At 30.2% G+C, this 20,901-nt stretch overlaps 3 protein-coding genes across 3 annotated transcripts; 2 read left to right on the plus strand and 1 right to left on the minus strand.

Moving 5' to 3' along the window:
- Positions 1-738: 738 nt before the first annotated feature.
- Positions 739-4,213, plus strand: LOC101492933 (GDSL esterase/lipase APG). The gene is made up of 5 exons (XM_004510268.3): positions 739-1,296; positions 1,896-2,026; positions 2,147-2,380; positions 3,122-3,377; positions 3,816-4,213. Exons 1-5 carry the CDS (start codon positions 1,044-1,046, stop codon positions 4,010-4,012), a joined length of 1,071 nt encoding a protein of 356 aa, XP_004510325.1. The 5' UTR covers positions 739-1,043; the 3' UTR covers positions 4,013-4,213.
- A 744-nt stretch (positions 4,214-4,957) lies between these two features.
- Positions 4,958-8,302, minus strand: LOC101492384 (uncharacterized). The gene is made up of 4 exons (XM_027336548.2): positions 7,982-8,302; positions 7,628-7,698; positions 6,256-7,032; positions 4,958-5,961 (listed from the first exon to the last, which is right to left on the minus strand). The coding sequence occupies exons 1-4, from the start codon at positions 8,163-8,165 to the stop codon at positions 5,083-5,085; spliced, it is 1,911 nt and encodes a 636-aa protein (XP_027192349.1). The 5' UTR covers positions 8,166-8,302; the 3' UTR covers positions 4,958-5,082.
- Positions 8,303-14,034: 5,732 nt separating this feature from the next.
- LOC101492041 (uncharacterized) lies at positions 14,035-19,998 on the plus strand. The gene is made up of 15 exons (XM_004510265.4): positions 14,035-14,624; positions 15,086-15,141; positions 15,663-15,721; positions 15,826-15,897; positions 16,032-16,112; positions 16,293-16,400; positions 16,706-16,768; positions 17,123-17,203; positions 17,709-17,774; positions 17,923-18,078; positions 18,314-18,391; positions 18,610-18,648; positions 19,182-19,264; positions 19,444-19,516; positions 19,624-19,998. Exons 1-15 carry the CDS (start codon positions 14,137-14,139, stop codon positions 19,807-19,809), a joined length of 1,689 nt encoding a protein of 562 aa, XP_004510322.1. The 5' UTR covers positions 14,035-14,136; the 3' UTR covers positions 19,810-19,998.
- Positions 19,999-20,901: the final 903 nt, after the last annotated feature.

Raw genomic sequence — 20,901 nt, forward strand, 5'->3', positions numbered from 1 at the left:
TTTCTCCAGCTATGGAGTTTTCTATGTTATATTAAAGTTGTGATTGTGTTATTTAAATTTTCGTATGTCGGTCCAAACATCTAGTATCAGAACTTTGGTTTGATCTATAAATATTGAACCTTTAATAGTTGGAGAGGATGGATATACCGAAGACATACAATATTTGAGAGAAGTCTAACTATCTTCTATATAAAAATTGCATCAATATTATTCTCTAAATTTCATTAGACAACAATCATTTGTGTTTCTTTTCAATTTTAAAATTTTAAGTTATATTCTTATGTCATGATCGTATTATTTAAATATCTTCATATATATTTTTATCTAAAAACGGTGTATTAGAAAATATATAAATCTCACATAACTCAATAGAAGTTCTGTATGCAACAACCGCAATAACTCATGCACATGCTCTTCATTATTCTTATACCAAACTACTAATTGCTAAGCCATGCTACCTCCTTCACACAATTTCAACTACCTAGCTCCACTTTACTAAATGAAACCAAATAAAGTCATAATCTATACTCTTGGTTTGTCGATTATTGATTCATTCAACTTTCTAATTAGGAGGATTACAAAGTAGTTGTATTATGTCCATTCTTTTCATATTGCTAATTTGGATTTTTTTTTTTTTTTTAATGTTGTTATTTGGACAGTAGTATTCAAATATAAGTTGTATATTATAATAGAAATACATGTACTACAAATTGTTCATCGGTCAGAAACATAAATACAATTAACTAACATATTCTAGCACTTTTGACTAAGAGTTAGAATATCTCTGTTACATATGTTGTTTCTAACAAAAAAGCAAAGTTAACTGCATGATTTTGGCAAAGGATGCAAATGAAAAAAAAAAAAAGAGAGAGAGAGAGAAATACCAAAAGTATATATGGAGTGTTAAGCACATGTAACCACTCTACACGTTGTCATTTAATGTCCATGCCTAACTTAAGCAACTTCCATCCTCCTATAATAAGTGTCATTTTCAGTTACAATATATACTCATCATTCACAGAAGAAACTCATAAGCCTCCAAAATGATCATGAATAGCAAAGAAACACATGTTTTACTTTTTCTATCTTTGTTCCTAACTTGTGGTAGCTATGCACAAGACAGTACCCTCCTTGTACCAGCAATCATAACATTTGGGGACTCTGCTGTTGATGTAGGGAATAATGATTATCTTCCTACTCTTTTCAAGGCTAATTACCCTCCTTATGGTAGAGACTTTGTTAATAAACAACCTACTGGCAGGTTTTGCAATGGAAAATTAGCTACTGATATTACAGGTAAATGCATTTAACATAGATTAGATGTAGTTTTGTCTTTATGACCCCTCTAACCTCCCAATGTTGGACTAAACTAACTGTCCACATATCAACGCTCTCGACTATTAGATTAATCCAACGATTGAGATTTGGCTGAAGGAGATAGAGAGATCCAAACCCTCAAGCCTCAGGACCGATCCAACACATAAGAAGTCCTATAGCGGTTATTATAACGGGGTCTTTTATACCTCGTAATAGTATTTTTAGTTAAGTTATTAAAATTTCATCAAAAATCATTTTGCAAGATGTTTTAGAATATAAAATTATTTATTAAATTGATGTAATGGATTTCGTGTAATACTTATTTTTCTATTGATAATAAAATCAATCGATTTAATATTTATTGAAATGGTGTTAGTTTTAGATAAGATTTTATTAATTTCAGTTTTAAAAATAGTGGAGTAATAGACATTTTTATTAATTAAAAACTTTATTTGTTTTGGAGGTATTATTACTTTAGTGGCCTTACCTTTGAGTCCAACCAATCATGTGGAGTAGATGTTTCACATATACTCATGCATTTAAGTTTCATTCATGTCTGAATTTTTTTTCTTTTGTAGCTGAAACACTTGGTTTTACGAGTTTTGCACCTGCATATCTTAGTCCACAAGCTTCAGGGAAGAACCTCCTTATTGGAGCAAACTTTGCTTCTGCTGCATCTGGTTATGATGAAAAAGCTGCTATTTTGAATGTAAGTTTGGATCAAAATTACATCGGTGTAACACTTGAATAATTACACTGTTAAATAACTTTTTACTGGACTTTGCTTCTGCTGCATATTGAACTTGTTTTTCTTTTTTCCTATTTGCAGCATGCACTTCCATTGTCACAGCAGTTAGAGTATTACAAGGAGTATCAAAGCAAGTTGGCCAAAGTTGCTGGGAGTAAAAAAGCTGCATCAATAATCAAGGATGCATTGTATTTATTGAGTGCTGGCAGCAGTGACTTTGTACAAAATTATTATGTCAATCCTTGGATCAACAAAGTACTCACTGTTGATCAGTATTCATCTTACCTACTAGATTCTTTCTCAAGCTTTGTTAAGGTATTCTGTTATTGCTATTGTGTAAAACTCTTCTTGTTATTTACTGAGTTAGTCACTCATTAGAATATGTTTATTATCTGGTTTGGATAAACAACTTAATTAACTTAATTAAATGTTTATGACATAAACACTTAGTATATTAAGCTATGTTAGTTTGACTTATTTTGACATTAAAAGCTATTCTGAAATTAAAGTTTAAAACAAGCTTTAGGAATAAAGTTGAAGTTGTTTGTTTGGTAATTATTGTTTTTGTTTAACTTAAAAGAATTTTTTTTAATAGAATGATAGGATTTATATTTAAATAATAAAAATATAGATAAAATTATCAAAAGTCTCCTACTTGATTTGAAAAGCTCTTATGAACTACTTTTTGAAAAATTCTTTATATCTAGTTTTTATACATAAAAGATTAAATTCTTCATTTAATTGAGATCTTTTTAAACATACTGTTTGACCTGACTTCTTCTTTTAATGAGAAGAGAAGTAAAATATAACTCAGGCCAAATGGAGTCTCAAGTATTTATATTTAAGATATTTTTGAAACAAAACTTAAAATAAAGTTAAATTGTTTTAATACAAGTTATAAGGTGTTTTATCTTAGATAATTTATAGAAATAAATTAAAAACAGTTTATGATATGTGATAAACTCTCTTAGTCTCACACAAGTGCTTGTATCAATAAATCCGTTGAAATAAGTCAATTCAAGCAAACGCTAATATTGATTCTTTGTTGGCACACAGGACTTGTATGGATTGGGAGCTAGGAAAATTGGAGTGACTTCACTTCCACCATTGGGTTGCCTACCTGCTGCAAGGACTTTATTTGGTTTCAATGAAAATGGTTGTGTCTCAAGAATCAACACTGATGCTCAAGGATTTAACAAGAAAGTCAACTCAGCTGCATCAAATCTTCAAAAGCAACTTCCTGGTCTTAAGATTGTGATTTTTGATATTTACAAACCTCTCTATGACCTTGTTCAAAACCCTTCAAATTCTGGTACACAACACCTTTTTTTCACTTAAGTATATCATTCAACATAAGACTAATGCTACAGTAGACCAATTTTATAAGTGATTTATCGTAGATCGGTGCTTAAAAGTCATCCAAATTTTAGTGATGATCAATAATACTTCTTAGAAGTATAAGTTAATTTAATTGTCCTTCTGGTATTTATGGCTGAGAAATGACTCGATCGGTCTCAGTTGAATAAAATAATAGAAATCGGAAGTATCCCTCAAAACTGAACTCGTCGAACTGATACTAATCAGGTCATCGTGTCAATCGTAAAGACGAGTACAACTATTAATTTATACTTCTGAAGAGTGTCGTTGATCGTGGTTACATATTGGGTGACTTTTAAGCACTAGTATTTTCCTCAATAGAATGACAAGATCATGATGTTCTTTAATTTTTTCTAACCTTTCTTATGTATAGGTTTTGCTGAGGCAGGAAGAGGTTGTTGTGGAACAGGAACTGTTGAAACAACATCCTTGTTGTGCAATCCAAAATCAATAGGAACTTGTTCTAATGCAACTCAGTATGTGTTTTGGGACAGTGTTCATCCTTCACAAGCTGCAAACCAAGTTCTGGCTGATTCTTTACTTCTACAAGGCATAGCTCTTATTGCATAAGGAATTGGACTCGTGATTATTTATCTATTGCTAAATGTTGTTATGTACAAGTACAACTACACATTACACAAGTTTATTATTTTAAAGGATGGTGCTAAAAGAATATTATTCTATATTTTATGTATTTATCTATATATATATTGTGAGATAAAATTATCTATTTACAAAAGAATATATATACTATGAGAAATTTCAGATCAACTTGTTTGTAAAATATTTATAATACAAAAGTTACTGTTGATTATTTATAAATCTATTGTTCTACTTTTGGTAGTTAGTTTTGGACTACCACATATGAAATGCAATCTTGGAGAAGTCAAATGGCTTATAATTATTAGATAATCACCATAGCTGGAAGTAAAACAGATGACAGAGGATCTTTAATCAAATCCACAAGGGTATGATTATTTCCTTACAAGTATATATACAATAAAAGTAACATGGAATTTCTAGAATAACACTAAAATAAATATGGAAGTTTGTACTTGGAATTGTAGAGTTGTATCAACCTAGTCCCTTACATTATCAATATTTTAAAATGATATATGGAATTGTAAATGTTAATTAAGCATGCGCCTCTTGAGATCTGTTATCAAATGTATTTTGACATTATTCACTTAATTTCAAGTTCAATCCTAATATTACCAACTTAATGTTATTCTAGACCCTGCAAATACCAACATAGGACAAATTTGATTAAAATTTTGAAAGCCTTTTTTTGAGGCAATTTTTTTGGAATTCTAGAGACATAAAAGAGTTATGATGAAATTGTAGTTGGTTTCATCTTCCAATATGTCTCACCAGATTGAGTGGTCTAGTGACAAAACAAAAATTTGAACATTTTGCAAAGAATCTGGTCCAAGGGTAGCTAGACAGATAAAAAGTTGTAAACAATATTATACAATAAAATTAATCTTAAAAAACTACCAATAGTAGAGAAGCAAGTATTGCAAAACTCTGAACTGAATTATTATTTATGAATGCTAACAAACTGATTTCAAATGCATCCTTATTTATTACACTTGCTGATGAATCAAGTTTGGCTACTACTGTTCTATATAGCTATTAAATTAAAAAGAACTATATGATGCTGCTCTTCTATGTACAGTATGTTTGGGAGTTCCACTAGATTCTTTTAAAGCTTCGGCGTATTTGATCAAATTAGCTTTCTCTGCACTATAAGAATCTGAGAAAGAATGAGCAGTGATTTTCAAATCTCCTGAACCACTTTTGCTTGGACTGAAATTCTTTGAGCTTCCAACATCTGAGTTTCTTCTACTCTCTTCCTTCAAACTCAAGGTTCCGTTGAAATCAAGAGAAGTTCTAGACGCATCGGTCGGAGTTTCATACTCACTCCTAAGACCCTCAGCTCCAGAATCATGTCGAGCCGACATACTCAAGCTAAAATGTGATGAATTGCTAATACTATCTTCTCTTGAACCAAATTTTTCTAAAGATCTAGCTCTACTATTTTGTTGATTACTACTACTGTCTTTGCCTCTCATAAGCTTCATAAGTTTTCCAAAGATCTTAGACTTGTTTGTCGTATTAACTCGTACGTCTCGCGCGTCTCGTGTGTTCGAGGGATTACCAAGAGGAGAATACTCATCACAATCTGTTATATAAGAAGCTTGTGAAGAGGACCATTGATCAGAATCAAAATCAGAAATGCTAGTTCTCCCTTCACCATTATTTGCATATTCAAGTATAAGCTGTTTAGCTTTTTTCTCAGAAGAGGGACTTAAGCTTTTGCTTAAGTCCCTTGCAACTGTTTTACCAGTTGGAGGTTGATAATGTCTTAATTCATGTCTCAAACAAGCATTTATCCACCTTAAATAAACTAGCTCTTCAAGATCTGTGCACCTATCAGCTTGTAGTTGCTCAATTTCTTTCATCAAGCCTTCGTTTTCTCGCCTAAGACTGTTGCTTTCTTCCCTTAGAGCATCTGCCTGCATTCAAAAACAAAGGGTGAATTTGAGTTTCTCTTCATCTGATATTAACTGCCATTTAAGGGAATCATTAAGTGTACTAATTTCTATTATAAAATGAGTTTTATTGTCTAAAATATTCTTATTAAAAGCATTATTTAATGGAGTAGTTAGGCAGATTGATATATGATAAGCAAGGCTATATCTATAATGACAAATATTAATAGAAAAGCATATATTTAAAATGTGACACTTAATATGAGACAAATGAAATATTTAAGTAAGAGAGTAGATTGGTGATTATGATGTTATTACTTCTGGATCTTCAAGAACAGCATTTGCAAGGATTTGAGTAGAATCCAATCTTCTAGCTAAGTCAGAATTATCCTTCTGCAATCTCAAATTAGATTTCCTCCACTGTTCAACCTCAGCTTCAAGATCATTAAGCCTTTTTAGCTTCATTTGAATTTCTTCATCACAAGCAGCAGATTTGGATTCAATTTCCTGCAACTTGGAAACTTTTTGTTTAAGATTCATTATATGCTCCCTATTCTGTTCAGCTTCATACCTGATTTTCCTCTTCAGAAATTTCACTTTTGTTTTTGCAGCCTCAAGTTCAGCCAACACCTTTGCATGACCAGAAACCTGTGCCTCTAATCTCCTATTATCAGACTGTAATGTCGCAACTTTTAGATTGAACATCTTTGCCTCCATACTACTTATCTTCAACCTGTTTTGAAGCTCCATTACAACAGTTTCTTGTTCTCTTAAACCACAGTATTCAAGAAGTTGAACCTCAAGACTTCTTTCCCTCTCTTGAAGCATTCTTATCATGTTCCTAAGTTGCCTTACCTCTTGCTCATAGTCATCTTTTTCAGGACTTGCATATACTGCAGGAGATTCTACTCTTGACCTTGGTGTTTCTACATCTTTTTTACAAGAATTTCCTGCAACAGTACTACTGGCTCCAAACTCTGTTTCATTGAATTCAGGGAGGAGGATGAACTCATCTTTCTCTCCTGTTTGTTTTATTATTGGAGAGACACCAATTGGAGAATTTCTACCAACCGCCTTGTTGATGCATGTTTCTTCCTGGTATACAAGAATCGTTAGAAAACAAACCTCAGTTCAAAAGAAAATAGATAAAAAAAATGCAAACAAAAAACATGAAATTTGATCACAAAGTTCGGCTAATTGAATCTACGTCTTCGACTGTAGAGCGACTGCAATACCCTCTGTAGCACCCACACCTCTAATCAAAGGCATGTTCCAGCGTTCAACACAACAGTGGCACCTTTATTAATTAATTTTCTCAAATTATTATCGGGGTTGACGTGTCAGTATTTGTCCTTCATAGGCCGTACCTATCTATTATGATTCAAGCTTAAGGTTACATATTACAACTTGTGTTTAAATGGTCCAATTTACAAGATTAGCTCTGAGCCATATTCAGGGGGCTTAGCTCCGCACCCCAATCGCAGCCCAACTAATATTTGAGCTGAGTTACCTTTCTACTTATCACTAACTATGAGTCATACCCAATAATAACATTTTGTTACAATTTATCAAACAATATTACAAGATGATAATTAAATCAATAGTATCTACTCTTTGGAATTCTAGACAATAAAAAAAAATGACATTTAAAAAAACAATAAAAAATATACTATCTTCTCATGTAACTTACAGAATCCAAATTATATCCTTCTGAAAGATTGTTGCAAGAACTTGATGCTGTTCTTATACCTCCTGAATTAACTTCATCATACATACAAAATATCACAAAAGATTCATCATTCAAAAGGATAAAATAACGAAAACTAAAACCAGATAAATCTTGATATGATAAAGAAATTAACTCTGTAGCACCAACACGACACCTCTTATCGAAGGCTTGTCCCGTGTCTGACATATGTTGGTGTCACACTGACACGAAACGAACACCTTAATTACATTCAATTAAATTATTTTATCAAATTATTACTAGTGTCGATGTGCCGTGTCACTATCCGTGTGCTTCAAAGGAAATTAAGAAACAAACCTGAATGGTGCCCTATGGAGGAATTAGCAGGTGAAGGCTTGATCCTTCTAGTTCTAAAGTGAGAGTAGAGAAAACCAGCAAATGTAAGAGCCAAAGCCAAACCGCATTTGAGTAGAATAGGCTTCATACCTTTCTCTTCTCTCACCATCACATTAAGAAACCTTCTAACTATTCTTTTCTCCATTAATATTATTATATAATGAAAGATTACTCATCAAATCCTTTTCATTCTCCTGAAGAAATCACAAGACCAATTTCTGGTCCATGCCCTATAAATTCATCAGAAAAAATCCAAAAAATCAGAAACAATCAAATTTACATACATGCACCATGTTAGATTAAATCATACAAACCTACCATGTTAAATTTTTTTATAAGAAAAAGAGTATACAACAAACAAACAAATAAAAAGATCACGATCCACCACTAAGAGCATCTACAACGGTGAACTCAATATGGGTTCTTTAGATGGGGTCCACTGTGCCACATCATGTTGAAGTAGTTCACTCATTTTCTATTCCAACGGTGAACTCAACCTGATTCAAGTTCTACTATGCCACGTCACGCTAAATCAACTCATTTATTTTTTACGGTTTAACTTTTAAAAAATCATATTATATTCCACTACTTTAATTTATACATTAATATTTAATTTTATGATAACTTAAAATGTTAATTTAAATGAAAAAATAAATAAAAAAGTAGTTAATAAAATTTTTAATAAACTTATGTGAAAAAATTGTGAAGAAAAAGTATGAGTAACAAATTGTTTCTATTAATGAGCTAACAATCGTAATTAAAGGAGAAAAAAAAGGTTAACGGTGGTATATTAACTAAAAAAAAGCTAATGGTTACAAAATTATTATTATTTAATAAATTAAAAAGAAGTTAACGGCTATAAATTAATAAAAAATGATAAATTTATTATTATTAATAAATTAATAAAATGTAGCGGTTATAATTATATTATTATTAAATTATGAAATTAGATAGAAAAAAGAAGAAAAAAAAAAGGTAACCGCTATGAAGCACCGTTCCTTCCTGACAGTACCGTGATGACACCTTGGCACAACTCCAACGGTGAACCCACAAAAAACTGGAAGTTAAGTAATTACACGCTGGCGAACGAACTCATTTTCACTCCCGTTGTAGATGCTCTAACAAAATTATATATAATGAACAGAGGAAATTAACATGCAAAAAAGCAACAAAAAAAAAAAATACAAATTTTCTAGAATTAAAAAAATAATAATATGGAAGTAAAATACCTTATTCAAAATTAAAGTCCAACATAGATGAACATATGTAAAAAAATCTGAATCAAATCAAGCTACCTCTCGAATCTCTATTTGATGATGTTGAATTGAAGAGAGAAAAAAATATTTAAAAAAATATATGAAACTTTACATTTGTAGGGCCATGATCAAATTTGGGTTGTACCTGAATTTAAAAGGAGTGAAAAAGAAGCATAGCGTTATTATTATGATATTGTGTTTTGGTAACAGTTTCAATTGTTGCGTAAATGATTGTCCCTTTCAAAGAACAATTTGGGTATAATTGAAAGTGGATCATGTTAGAAGGTGAAACACAAAGATGAATAATTTGTAAAATTAAATTATCCATTTTAGGTGTTTAATTATGTTATTAGATCAAATATAGTAAATGCCTAATCAAGTGTCTTCTCAATAATCCGATTTGATTCATCAATTATTACATAACATATCAAATGAATTAAATTTAAAGTTAAAAATATGATACATTAAATTATGTCTATAATTGTTATATGATACATTACGATCTATGTATTAGTTTTTTTTAATTAAAAATATACAAAAAAAGAATGTTTATTTTGGGTGGAAGGGACCTCGCAATTGAAGGCCTCCATTGCACTAACCCAAACATGAAAAAATGTAACATCGATTTTTTTTTATCTACTTATATTTAATTGTTATGTAACTAAGTTACTTTAACAATAAATCTTTTTGAGGTGCGTAAAATATTGTACTATTTTATTACTATTTATATTTAAGAAAAAATATATTACAAAACTATCATTGGATTAGTTTAACATCCTAATTATATTGACATACACATACTAAGTCAATCATCTACATTGTTTTTTTATTTATAAACATATTTACATTGTTTTACACAGATAATGAAATATATCTCCTTATAATAGCTGACCTAAGGATTATAAATTCTATTGAGGCTTTGACTAAAAAAATCCTAGTGAGGCTTTAATTTTAGGCCTAAACTCTAAATTATAGACATAATTTAGTAAAAAAAGTATAAATATAATAATTTAATTTTTAATTTTTTTGGTTAGTAAATACAAGTAATTCATTATGAATATGCATTGGACACGATAGCGTATATACAATGCAAATGAATCAAAGGACACAACGTATTGAGTTAGATGAAAGTATTAAATGTCGCATTAAGTGGCTTTCCTTTTATAGTTATACGATGCTTTCATTCCTCCACTTGTTTGAAATGAACTTGTGAACCATAATCAATAGTTTAAACACCGAATCAACATACTTCCTCGGTGCTTTTGAATTTAATTTTCATGATAGTTGAAAAAAATTTAGACAAATAAAATTTCATAATTAATTATATTGATAATTTTATAAATAATTATAATAAAAGTCAAATATTACTAATGAATTAATGATTATTATTGATTGACAATGTAAATATTTTTCACACATATTATATATAAATTAAATTCTTTATTTTTTCTCTCACACTAAATAATGAATTTAATGTATTCATCTTATATAAATATTTTTAAAATACTTTTAATATAAATGGATAGAGTAAAGTTTTGATACGAATATTGATTGAGAGAACAATTGAATAAAGAAACAGTTGAAATAATGGTTGGGAATATTTCATGTTTTTATAGAAAATAATAATTATGACAAAAGTTAAATATTATTAATGAATTAATGATTATTATTGATTGACAATGTAAATATTTTTTACATCTACAATATATATAAATTAAATTCTTTACTTTTCCTCTCACACTAAATAATGAATTTAATGTATTCGTCTTATATATAAATATTTTTAAAATACTTTTAATATAAATGGATAGAGTAAAGTTTTGATACGAATATTGATTGGGAGAACAATTGAATAAAGAAACAGTTGAAATGATGGTTGGGAATATTTCATGTTTTTATAGAAAATATATAAATAGTTTGGTGATCGAAATGAAGAAGAAACAAATTTAGCTCTTTAGTTAATTAATTACAAGTTTTATATAGACTATATTGATGTAGCTAACTATTATTACAAGGAGAGTTGAATAGGAATTTTGTTGTTTAAAAATAATTTTCTCGTGTTTTAAAAACTATCTTATCAGAGAGGATGTAAACTCGAGGATGGTTATTTAAACCTTTAAATTAGAGCTGAACAAAAGAAAGAGAAAATGTAAATAATGACACACACAACTTTTATACTAGTTCATCCAATGAAAGCTACGTTCAGTCCTCACACACTTGTGAGATTTCACTAATGTTCAAACTGATCAACCTCTCACAGAGGATGATTACACTTTGTGTATTATTTAGCTTCACCAAGCTTACAATCAAGTTTCAACTATTTCCAAGTGTAACTTACTTGGAAATTACAGATTGATATGAATATGATTGTTTCTCTTTTCTTAAATATTTTCTAAAAGGATATTTCAAAGATCTAATGTAAGATTTACATAAAGTATGAAGAGATGATGAATATTGCTCTTGATAGTTTTGAGATACTTGATCTTTTTATACAATTGTGTTGTGTGTTTGATGATGAATAGTTTGATGCCTTTTATAGAGGTCTTATGATGATCTTTCCATGTGGCAAACTCTTTATGACCGTTGAAGACTTGATAAAAAAGTCCAAGGTCTTGCATCATATTTACAAGACTATCATCCAGCTGTCCTTGGGTAGACTCAGTCCATCCTCTAGTAGGAGGATCAACTCCTTGGAACTTGATATTGAGTTGTCCTTTTCTTTTCTCATTCTTCAAGATATGTAAGACTATATCTTTGACTTTGTGGGCTGCAACCTTTTTTGAAGCTTGAATGGCTAAGTCATTTTCACCTTTTGAGAGTGATGTTGACAAGAGAGAAAGTCAACCTCAAGCACGTGAGTCAAGGCTCCTTCCTTCAAGACATGTGAAAGATTCTATTTTTGGCTTGTTTGTTGTTGCCTTTTTGTAGCTTGACTTCATATAGCTTTTTCAATCATACAAGAATGATATATAGGTATGCTAATAGCCTTTGCACATGATAGGATGAGTTACTTTCAACATTTAAGAATGACGTGGACTTTATAGAACTGTCCTCCAACCTAGTACTGCCATCCTCTTACATAGTACTGGTTATCCTCATACCTATTCTTTTTGTCTTTTGACTTCTTTTATTTCAAATGCTTTATTTATTCATTCTTTAATACTGTTTTGTCTTTCTTTGATGAATAAAAAACATTTGTTTTGGTGAGGATGAGTAATATGCAGATTTGAAGCTTCATCCTCTTACGAGGTCATCCTCTTGAATTCCAATCCTCCAGATTTGAATAAGATTTTTCTCCTTTTTATCTTAATGATTAATAATCTGTTTTCTTATATGAATTCACTCAAAAACACAGATTAGTCATTAAACACAATCCTAATCTTTTAAACAATTTTGTTATCATTAAAACCATTAGAGATATTTTGTCTCAACAATCTCCCCCTTTTTGATGATGACAAAATTCTTTAGATTATGATTTTAAATATGACAAGTTTATGAGATAAAATGTTTATGCTCTCTCTCAATCATATGTGTAATAATTTTTAAAATTAAAAATAACTACTCCCCTGAACATATGCCAAAGTTTTAAAATAATAAAATTGAACCATAAAAAGATTTCACATAAATGAGATAAATATTACAAAATATGGTTCAAAACGGCATAAACATTAACAAGCATGACATAAGATTGAATTAGTGGTTTCAAAAAGTATTCTCTTAAATTAAAAATTGATATCAGGATGATCATAATCTATGTTCCCCTAAATTTGTCTCAACATATATATGAAGACTTTAATAAATTAGAAAAATTTAATTTAATTGGTAAATGTCAAAATTATTAAGTTGAATATCATGTTCCAATTTTAATATTGCAGTTGTGTGAATTTTTTATTATTATTTTATCTACTGATAAAAAAAAACTTTAATTAATGTTACATAAATTAATAAATGTAGTTAATTTTGTAAAAAAAAAAAACATAAATTATGATTTATTTTACAAAATTACATCATTAAATATTATTAAAAAGATAAATTAAAAGATTTGGAAAAGAGAATAATAAATTATAAGAATATAGTAGAAAAACAATAATAATATTTTATTGACATCGTAAAACCACATATAAAATTTGATAATATTTTATGGTAAAAATGACTTATAGAAGGAAGCAATAAACAGAAGAGAAAATGATGTATTAGAGACTAATTCGGATATATACTTGTAATTTTTTTTTGTTGCGGTGTTTTATAAACTAAATTGAACTAGTTGGTCCATGTAAATAAAATGTAAATATGCATTGTCTTATGATTCAAATGGTTCGAGTGGATCGATAATAGTTTTGTTTCAATTTAAATAGTTTAAAAAAATTTAATGAATTCAGATTCCTTGCAATAAGAAGATGCCTCATTCATGCATTATAACATCGGTGGTGGTCGTATGATTTGGCATAAAAGCTATAAGAAAAAAGTTGTTTAAAAAGAGAGAGATATTTTTGTTAAAAAATGTTAAAAAGAAGTAGGTATTTTAAAAATGCATTTAATCTATAAAAATAGATGTAAAAAATATGAAAATACATAGTTTTAAAAATGAATACATATCTACAAAACATCTCAAATGTATTTGGTAATATATTTTAACAAAAATAATTATAAAAAAAAAGAAGATATTTTTAAGGTACCTAAGAAAAATATATTTGGTAATATATTTTAACAAAAATAATTATAAAAAAAAAGAAGATATAAAAGTATCTAAGAAATACCTAAAATTAAAAAAAAAAAATTGGAATCATATTTCACCACCGGAAGCTCTTCTCCTTCCTAGTAGGTTGATACTCATTCATGCAGCCATAACCATTACCCCAAATGCTTTCGTTTTCGATCTCTCGTTTCCCTTCAACCCAATCATTTCCAATAAATCCAACTTTTCCCATTTACCCACACCAATTCAATCCACAAATTCGCGCTTCTTCTCCAAACAATAACAACAATAAAGCTGAAAACTTTCCAACACAAAAACCTACTTCAAGAGCAACCCCAGTTGAGAATAGCAACGATGGGGTTCTGTTTGGAAAAAATAAGAAAAAGGGGAAAGAAAAAGTCTACTGGGTTTGTAGCAATTGTGGGTACAGTGCAGGACAATGGTGGGGTGTGTGTAGATCGTGTAGTGTTTCTGGTACTATGAAAGAGTTTCGTGAAGCCAAATCTAGTGATAGTAATGCTAAGGTTACTGGCTTTTCGATTATGGAAGATGGTTTGGGGTCTTGGCTACCTCAACACAATGCTGACTTGCGTCCTTTGAGATTGTCTGAGGTTAATCGAGGACTTGATCATTTGCATTGGAGAATTCCTTTGTAGGTTTTGTTTTTGTTTATTTATCTTTTTTTTTAAGAGTTGGATTTGTGGTTCTAACAATTTTGTTATTGGTATTTGCTTTATTACTAAGTTAGAATGTTGAATATTTATTACTATGCATGTAGCATTTAATTTTGTTTAGATAATATGGTAGATGTTTTGAACATGACTTTTGTAGTAAGTAAACTCTTACACTTTAGGAGTTGGGTCTATTGACAGGCCACTAGTCTACGTAGACTCTCCAGTTTCACAATCTTGATTACATCTTTGACACAAATAAATACTTTTATCTATTTCAGAACTTGTGTTAGTCATTCAAATTTTCCATTATTTTGAGTTCATCTTTTTATTAGTTAATCTTAAATTGAATATTACCATCTGGATAAAGTTCTGAAGGACATATTATATGCACTATGGTGCCTTTTTTTTTTTTATGCTGTGTACTTTGCTTTGGTTTCAGGTCTGGTCCTTTTGGAAATGAAGTTTCCAGAGTTCTTGGTGGTGGTCTTGTACCAGGTTTAATCCAGTTTCTTATTTTGTATTAATATACTAGAAACCATTTACATCGAGGTTGTTTTTGCCTTTTGTTTCTCTGTGTATGATGAATTTTGCAACTCAAATTTGTCAGATGCATGATGATGCAATGTGGGTTTCTAAGTCTAACAACATAGTCTCTTGATTTGTTTTTTTTTTAACTGTTTTTAAGTTATCTATTATTTAGTACATATCACTTTTATCTATTTTCATCATATGTGGTTCTTCTGTTATTTATGCCTATCATTACACAAACCTTTTCGCCCGACCATGTTTGATTTGTATGTTTGATCGGCATGGATTCACTCCTAGATTTGCTACTTTTAGTGATTGGTATGTTATTTACGTTTCTTTTTCTTCCCATGATCCCGATATTTTAATCCTCATATAAATGCTTCGAGCTACAAACTATCACATCTTTCTTAATTTAAGCTCATTAAAAGACTCACTTCAAGTGTATCGAGTATAAATGGCTAACTTCATTTCTGATTTTGGGTTTGAAGGCTCGCTGACTTTAGTCGGCGGCGATCCTGGTGTTGGGAAGAGTACCTTGTTATTGCAGGTATGAATTATTTTGGGATCGTTCAACTAGATCTAAAAGTTAGATGGTTAACTTTTTCTTGTGGATTTGGTTAACCCCCATTAATACTCGCTTTAATTGTGAAGATTGCTTCACTAATTGCAGAAGGGCACAAAGATGGTGAAGCATCTCCAGTTGTGTATGTCTCTGGTGAAGAGGTTTGCATTTATTGAGTCTTCTCATGGTTTTAATATATGAAATGTAATCGATTTACACATGTTATTTAGGCCTGCTTTGATATATACTTTGATGTAGCTTGTATTTATTTCAATTTTTATCTTTCATGTGACAGAGTGTTGAGCAAATCGGTAACAGAGCAGACCGCCTAACAATTGGATCAGATATTTATTTATATTCAAGTAATGATATTGAGGTTCCGTCATTTTCCTCCGTTATTACTTTACTTATTTTACATGAATTTTGTTGATTTATATACGTTATTACCATCACAAAGTTGGTTTGACTTAAATTCTTAATTGTTTGTCTCGAGTAGAAAATATTCCTGAAAGTCTAAATAATTGTATCGTTTTTAAAAAAATGTTTACGCTGTCAGGACATATTGAAGAAAGTTCAGTATCTCTCGCCTCGGGCTCTAGTTGTTGATTCTGTACAAACTGTTTATTTGAAAGGAATAATGGGGAGTCCTGGAGGGATTATACAGGTGGGAAGGAATCTATCCTGCTCAATTTCCATATTAGCTTGCATCGTTCTAGTAATGATCATCACAGTAGCCTCATAAAGTCTTTAATCTTTATGAAAAACACTCACAATGTAAAAATCTTTTACTTTGTTAATTTACTCTATGATCTCCTGTCACAAAGCACTATTCATATTTAAAGTCATGAATATCACAGGTTTAATTACCTCCCTTTACCCAATTTGTAAAAAATGCATAAGCTATATCATTTTCATGGTGGAAAGAAATGTTTGTTCCATGGTTTATGACATGTAATAGGTGTGAAACAGGTGAAAGAATGTACTTCGGCTTTACTGCGATTTGCAAAGACAACAAACATCCCAGTTCTATTGGTGAGCATATATATGTCTGTCAATTATGTGAAAATACCTTTTTTTTAGATGAATTTGATGAATTGTACTTAAGAAGTTAATCTTTTACCAATATATGTACTATCATATTTTTCATGCTATGTACTTTTTTAAGGAAGACAATCTGGCAACTATTTACAGTTTTCCTTCTCATAGTCAACCGACACTTATTTACATTTACTGTTATTGTAAATGTTGGAACACTTTTCAATTCTCTATATGAGCTTAATACAGCAAAGCTCATATGCATGCATTTAATTTATGGATTATCCATGTGCTTTTCTGTTAAAATGGCCGTCACATTCTTGACCATAATTTAATTTTTCTTAATTTCAGATTGGACATGTGACAAAATCTGGAGACATAGCAGGACCTCGTGTCTTGGAGCATATCGTTGATGTTGTTTTGTATATGGAAGTTCGTACCTTCTTACATCTTTCTTTCTAGTTGGTAAACTGATTTGTGCTTATCGTTAAATTTTCTGCTGTGTACTACTTAGCATATTTTTTGGGTTCCTTTACCCCTTTATATATAATACTCCTTTTGAAATGAATTATAAGCAAAATATTAATAATTGTGTTTTGAGAATAACTTAATAAGAACAAAAAGTCACAACACATTGCAAAGAAGAGGATGGATGAAGTGGAAAAACAAAGACATTTGATCCCGGAACATGCTCAATTCTTCTCATTGATCAAATCATATATTAAAGAAATTTGTTCACTATAATAATATTTATTATCTTCAAAAGTTTGGTTTGATTAACATGGTTTTTCCCATTCCCTTTTCAAAATTAGTTTTACAATGTCTTTTACATTAAAATCGGAAACTTTTGTTTGTAAGACCTTGCATTTTTCTTGCACTTATAGTTGATTTTTGAAATCATTTCATTTTCTCTATGCTGATTCACATTAATGTTCAGGGAGAGAAGTACACTTCCCATCGAATGCTTCGAGCTGTGAAAAATCGATTTGGATCCACGGATGAGGTATGCCACAACACAATAATTATATCATGGATCTACCGTGTCTTCCTTATAAGAAATCTTCGGTCGAAATAAGCATATGGTTCTTAACCTATTGTGATCTAGGGAAATTCAATGTTTGATTTGTGTTGTATTTGATTTATGTGGTCAGCTTGGAGTTTTTGAGATGTCACATTCAGGACTTGAGGCTGTTTCAAATGCCAGTGAAATGTTTCTAAGTGAGCAAGACCTCGATTCAGATATTTTAGCTGGACTAGCCGTTGCTGTAATAATGGATGGGTCCAGAACATTTCTTATTGAAATTCAGGTATTTGGCTTTTGTACTTACATTGTATTGAATATTTCCTTATTGAAAATCATGATATCTTGCAAGTTGCAAGACATCGTATCAAAATACTTGAGTATTCTGATCTGCTTGTTAAGATTTTCAGTGTGTGGCGTGGAGCTCATTTAACTCTTGATTTCAAATGCATTAAGAAACTTGAAATAGATATTTTTCATTTGCAATGTTATGAGCATCCTTCTGACATTGTACTTTGTAGGCACTTTGTCTTTCTGGTTCAACAGGATCAAGGCAATTTAATGGTATCCAAGCAAATAGAGCCGATATGATCATATCCGTAAGTTATTGTTAGACTTAGATTTCATTAACATTGTAATCCCTGATTTCATACCATATGCTCATACTTTAATAGTCACTTCTTAACAGTAAAATGAATGAAAAAGGATCTTAAGAGAGGGTAAAACTTTCTCTATTAAAAATGTACTTCACTTCACTACACTGAAATAAAATGTGTGAAGTTGTTCCTTGATCATTTTTCCGTCCCTTGAACTGCAGGTTCTTATAAAGCAAGCAGGTCTGCGTCTCCAAGAACATGTAAGCCGATTTATAAAGTGATCTATCCTTTTGAGTTTTTTGTTTTTGCCTCTCTATGTATTTTTTTTTTACCGGATTTCCTGTGTTATATGTTATCATTATACAAATGATTTGTCAATATTGAAATTTTCAAAAAATTAAATCTTCTGGAAAAATAGATAAAAGATGGAAATGTAATAAAGGAAACTCAATGTCAAAATAAGGCAATATCAACAAGTACACACTACTTTTCTTGAACCCTGGTCTCAGTTCAATAATCACATTTGGCTTGCAAGAACGACATAAATTCAAGCAAATTAAATCAACAACAAACAACTATCTGCCTTCTCTTTTGTATCACTGTCAGCTGGAAATTACCATCAAAACTTTGTGGGAATTAAATTAACCTTATCATTTTGAAACAGTTGTTCAACACACCATTTTACTATTTAAACAGCTATGAAGTCCATTGCCTTTTTGGCCATTATAGTTTGACTGGAATCTTGATACTTGTACTGATTATATTATATTTTCTCGTGCTTTTATACAAACAGGCTGTGTTTTTGAATGTTGTTAGTGGATTGACACTGTCCGAGACTGCTGGAGATCTTGCAATAGCAGCAGCAATTTGCAGCAGGTTTGTGTTAAAAATGTTTTTCAAATGATGTAAAATCTTACTTATTTGACATTGGTCAATATTGTGTGAGGATTGGGGAGGTACTTAACCGCCATCTCATGAACTTCGTTTTTTCCTACAGTATACTATTCTACATTTTAATCTTTATTATTACACCTGTTATCCTTTCCTTTTTCCAGTTGCTTGGAGCTCCCTATTCCAAATGACATTGCATTCATTGGTGAAATTGGTCTAGGTGGCGAGCTTCGCATGGTAAGCATATTCTTTATTTTTTTTAGATAAAATAAAAATAAAGAACATGGTAACTTAGTAAGCATGTTCTTTATTATGATATTTATTTATGTGATGATATGAAACAGGTTACTAGAATGGAAAAAAGGGTACACACAGTGGCGAAATTGGGTTATAGAATGTGTATAGTACCAAAGGCAGCTGAAAAAGCTTTGGGAAGTGAAGGTTTAGAAAAGATCAGAGTTGTTGGTTGCAGAAATCTGAAAGAGGTTATCAACACTATATTTCCCAATGTGACAAGAAGAAACAAGTGAATTATTACATTGAATGTATCTGTGTTGTGCAGATCAATATATACATTTTTTGATGTGATGTAAAATGTGATACATTATGATTAATATGTTCGTAGTGTTTTTTGTTTTGGGAGGGGGTAGAGTAACTTGTGTATAGCTTACGTCACGTACCAAATGAAATGATAGATACTACTATTATGCTTTTCCTAAGTTTGTGGTTTAAAGAAATCTCAAAATTAAAAATATACTTATATCTTTAAAAAATAACGAGTTTTGTTCATACAAATATCCATTATATTGTATGGTTATTCATCTAGATTCATTCAAATTTTCTTTAATTCACATTATTATAATATAATAATTTTGGTTTAGTCGCTTACTATTTAGGTCAATAACTTCATTAGAATTTTAAAAAGTAAATAAATCTACATTAGCATTCCTTAGAGCCAACGGACAATCACAACATTTAATGGATGGGGGAAATCTTATGAGAAACAATAAATATTACAGTTTATTTATAAAATTTTGAAATGATGAAAATGTTTACGATACATTTTTTTTAAAACAATATGGTACCATAAACTTTTATTTACATAGTGCACAACATAGATGGAAAAATCTAATGAGAAAAAAAAAAGTTTGACAGTTTAACAAAATTTTGAAACGATAAAAAAAAATATTTATATTTCGTGGCGCACATTTTTAAAAGATGTACATTGTAAGTATCTATTTATAGTGAACATTGTAAAAAAAATGTAATTTACTTTAAGGAGAGTCGAAAGTAAAATAAAAATTGTAGTTTAGGATACAATTTTGTTACACAAACTTGTAGTTTATGGTATATTATTTTTAAATGTTTATTGGAAACCACATGTTTATGGTACAGTACTTTAAAAAATAAACAATAAATATTTCCTTTATAGTGTATATTTTTTTATAAAAAAAAAATATGTAACAAATTGAAAAGTGAATAAAGTGAATTTATGAAAATGCAGCCGTATAACTAAATGATGTGGGGTGTGGTTAGCAACAACCATCGAGTTTATGGCCTGTTTAAAATATGGGCTGGCCCAAGTTTATGTTTCTTTTTATGAAATAGAAATAAATAAAATT

This window comes from Cicer arietinum, chromosome 7, assembly GCF_000331145.2.
Source record: "Cicer arietinum cultivar CDC Frontier isolate Library 1 chromosome 7, Cicar.CDCFrontier_v2.0, whole genome shotgun sequence".
In the NCBI taxonomy this organism is placed as follows: Eukaryota; Viridiplantae; Streptophyta; class Magnoliopsida; order Fabales; family Fabaceae; genus Cicer; species Cicer arietinum.

Excerpts from the sequence above, each read along its gene's own strand:
- LOC101492041 (XM_004510265.4), top strand. The coding sequence starts at position 14,137 with ATGCTTTCGTTTTCGATCTCTCGTTTCCCTTCAACCCAATCATTTCCA. Across the intron at positions 15,898-16,031 it reads TGTATGTCTCTGGTGAAGAG|AGTGTTGAGCAAATCGGTAA; the intron begins GTTTGCATTTAT and ends TTCATGTGACAG. Across the intron at positions 18,649-19,181 it reads GTCTGCGTCTCCAAGAACAT|GCTGTGTTTTTGAATGTTGT; the intron begins GTAAGCCGATTT and ends TTATACAAACAG.
- LOC101492933 (XM_004510268.3), top strand. The coding sequence starts at position 1,044 with ATGATCATGAATAGCAAAGAAACACATGTTTTACTTTTTCTATCTTTG. Across the intron at positions 1,297-1,895 it reads ATTAGCTACTGATATTACAG|CTGAAACACTTGGTTTTACG; the intron begins GTAAATGCATTT and ends TTTCTTTTGTAG. Across the intron at positions 2,027-2,146 it reads AAAAAGCTGCTATTTTGAAT|CATGCACTTCCATTGTCACA; the intron begins GTAAGTTTGGAT and ends TCCTATTTGCAG.
- LOC101492384 (XM_027336548.2), bottom strand. The coding sequence starts at position 8,165 with ATGGAGAAAAGAATAGTTAGAAGGTTTCTTAATGTGATGGTGAGAGAA. Across the intron at positions 7,033-7,627 it reads AAGGATATAATTTGGATTCT|GAAGAAACATGCATCAACAA; the intron begins GTAAGTTACATG and ends CTTGTATACCAG. Across the intron at positions 5,962-6,255 it reads CTGTTCTTGAAGATCCAGAA|GCAGATGCTCTAAGGGAAGA; the intron begins GTAATAACATCA and ends TTTTGAATGCAG.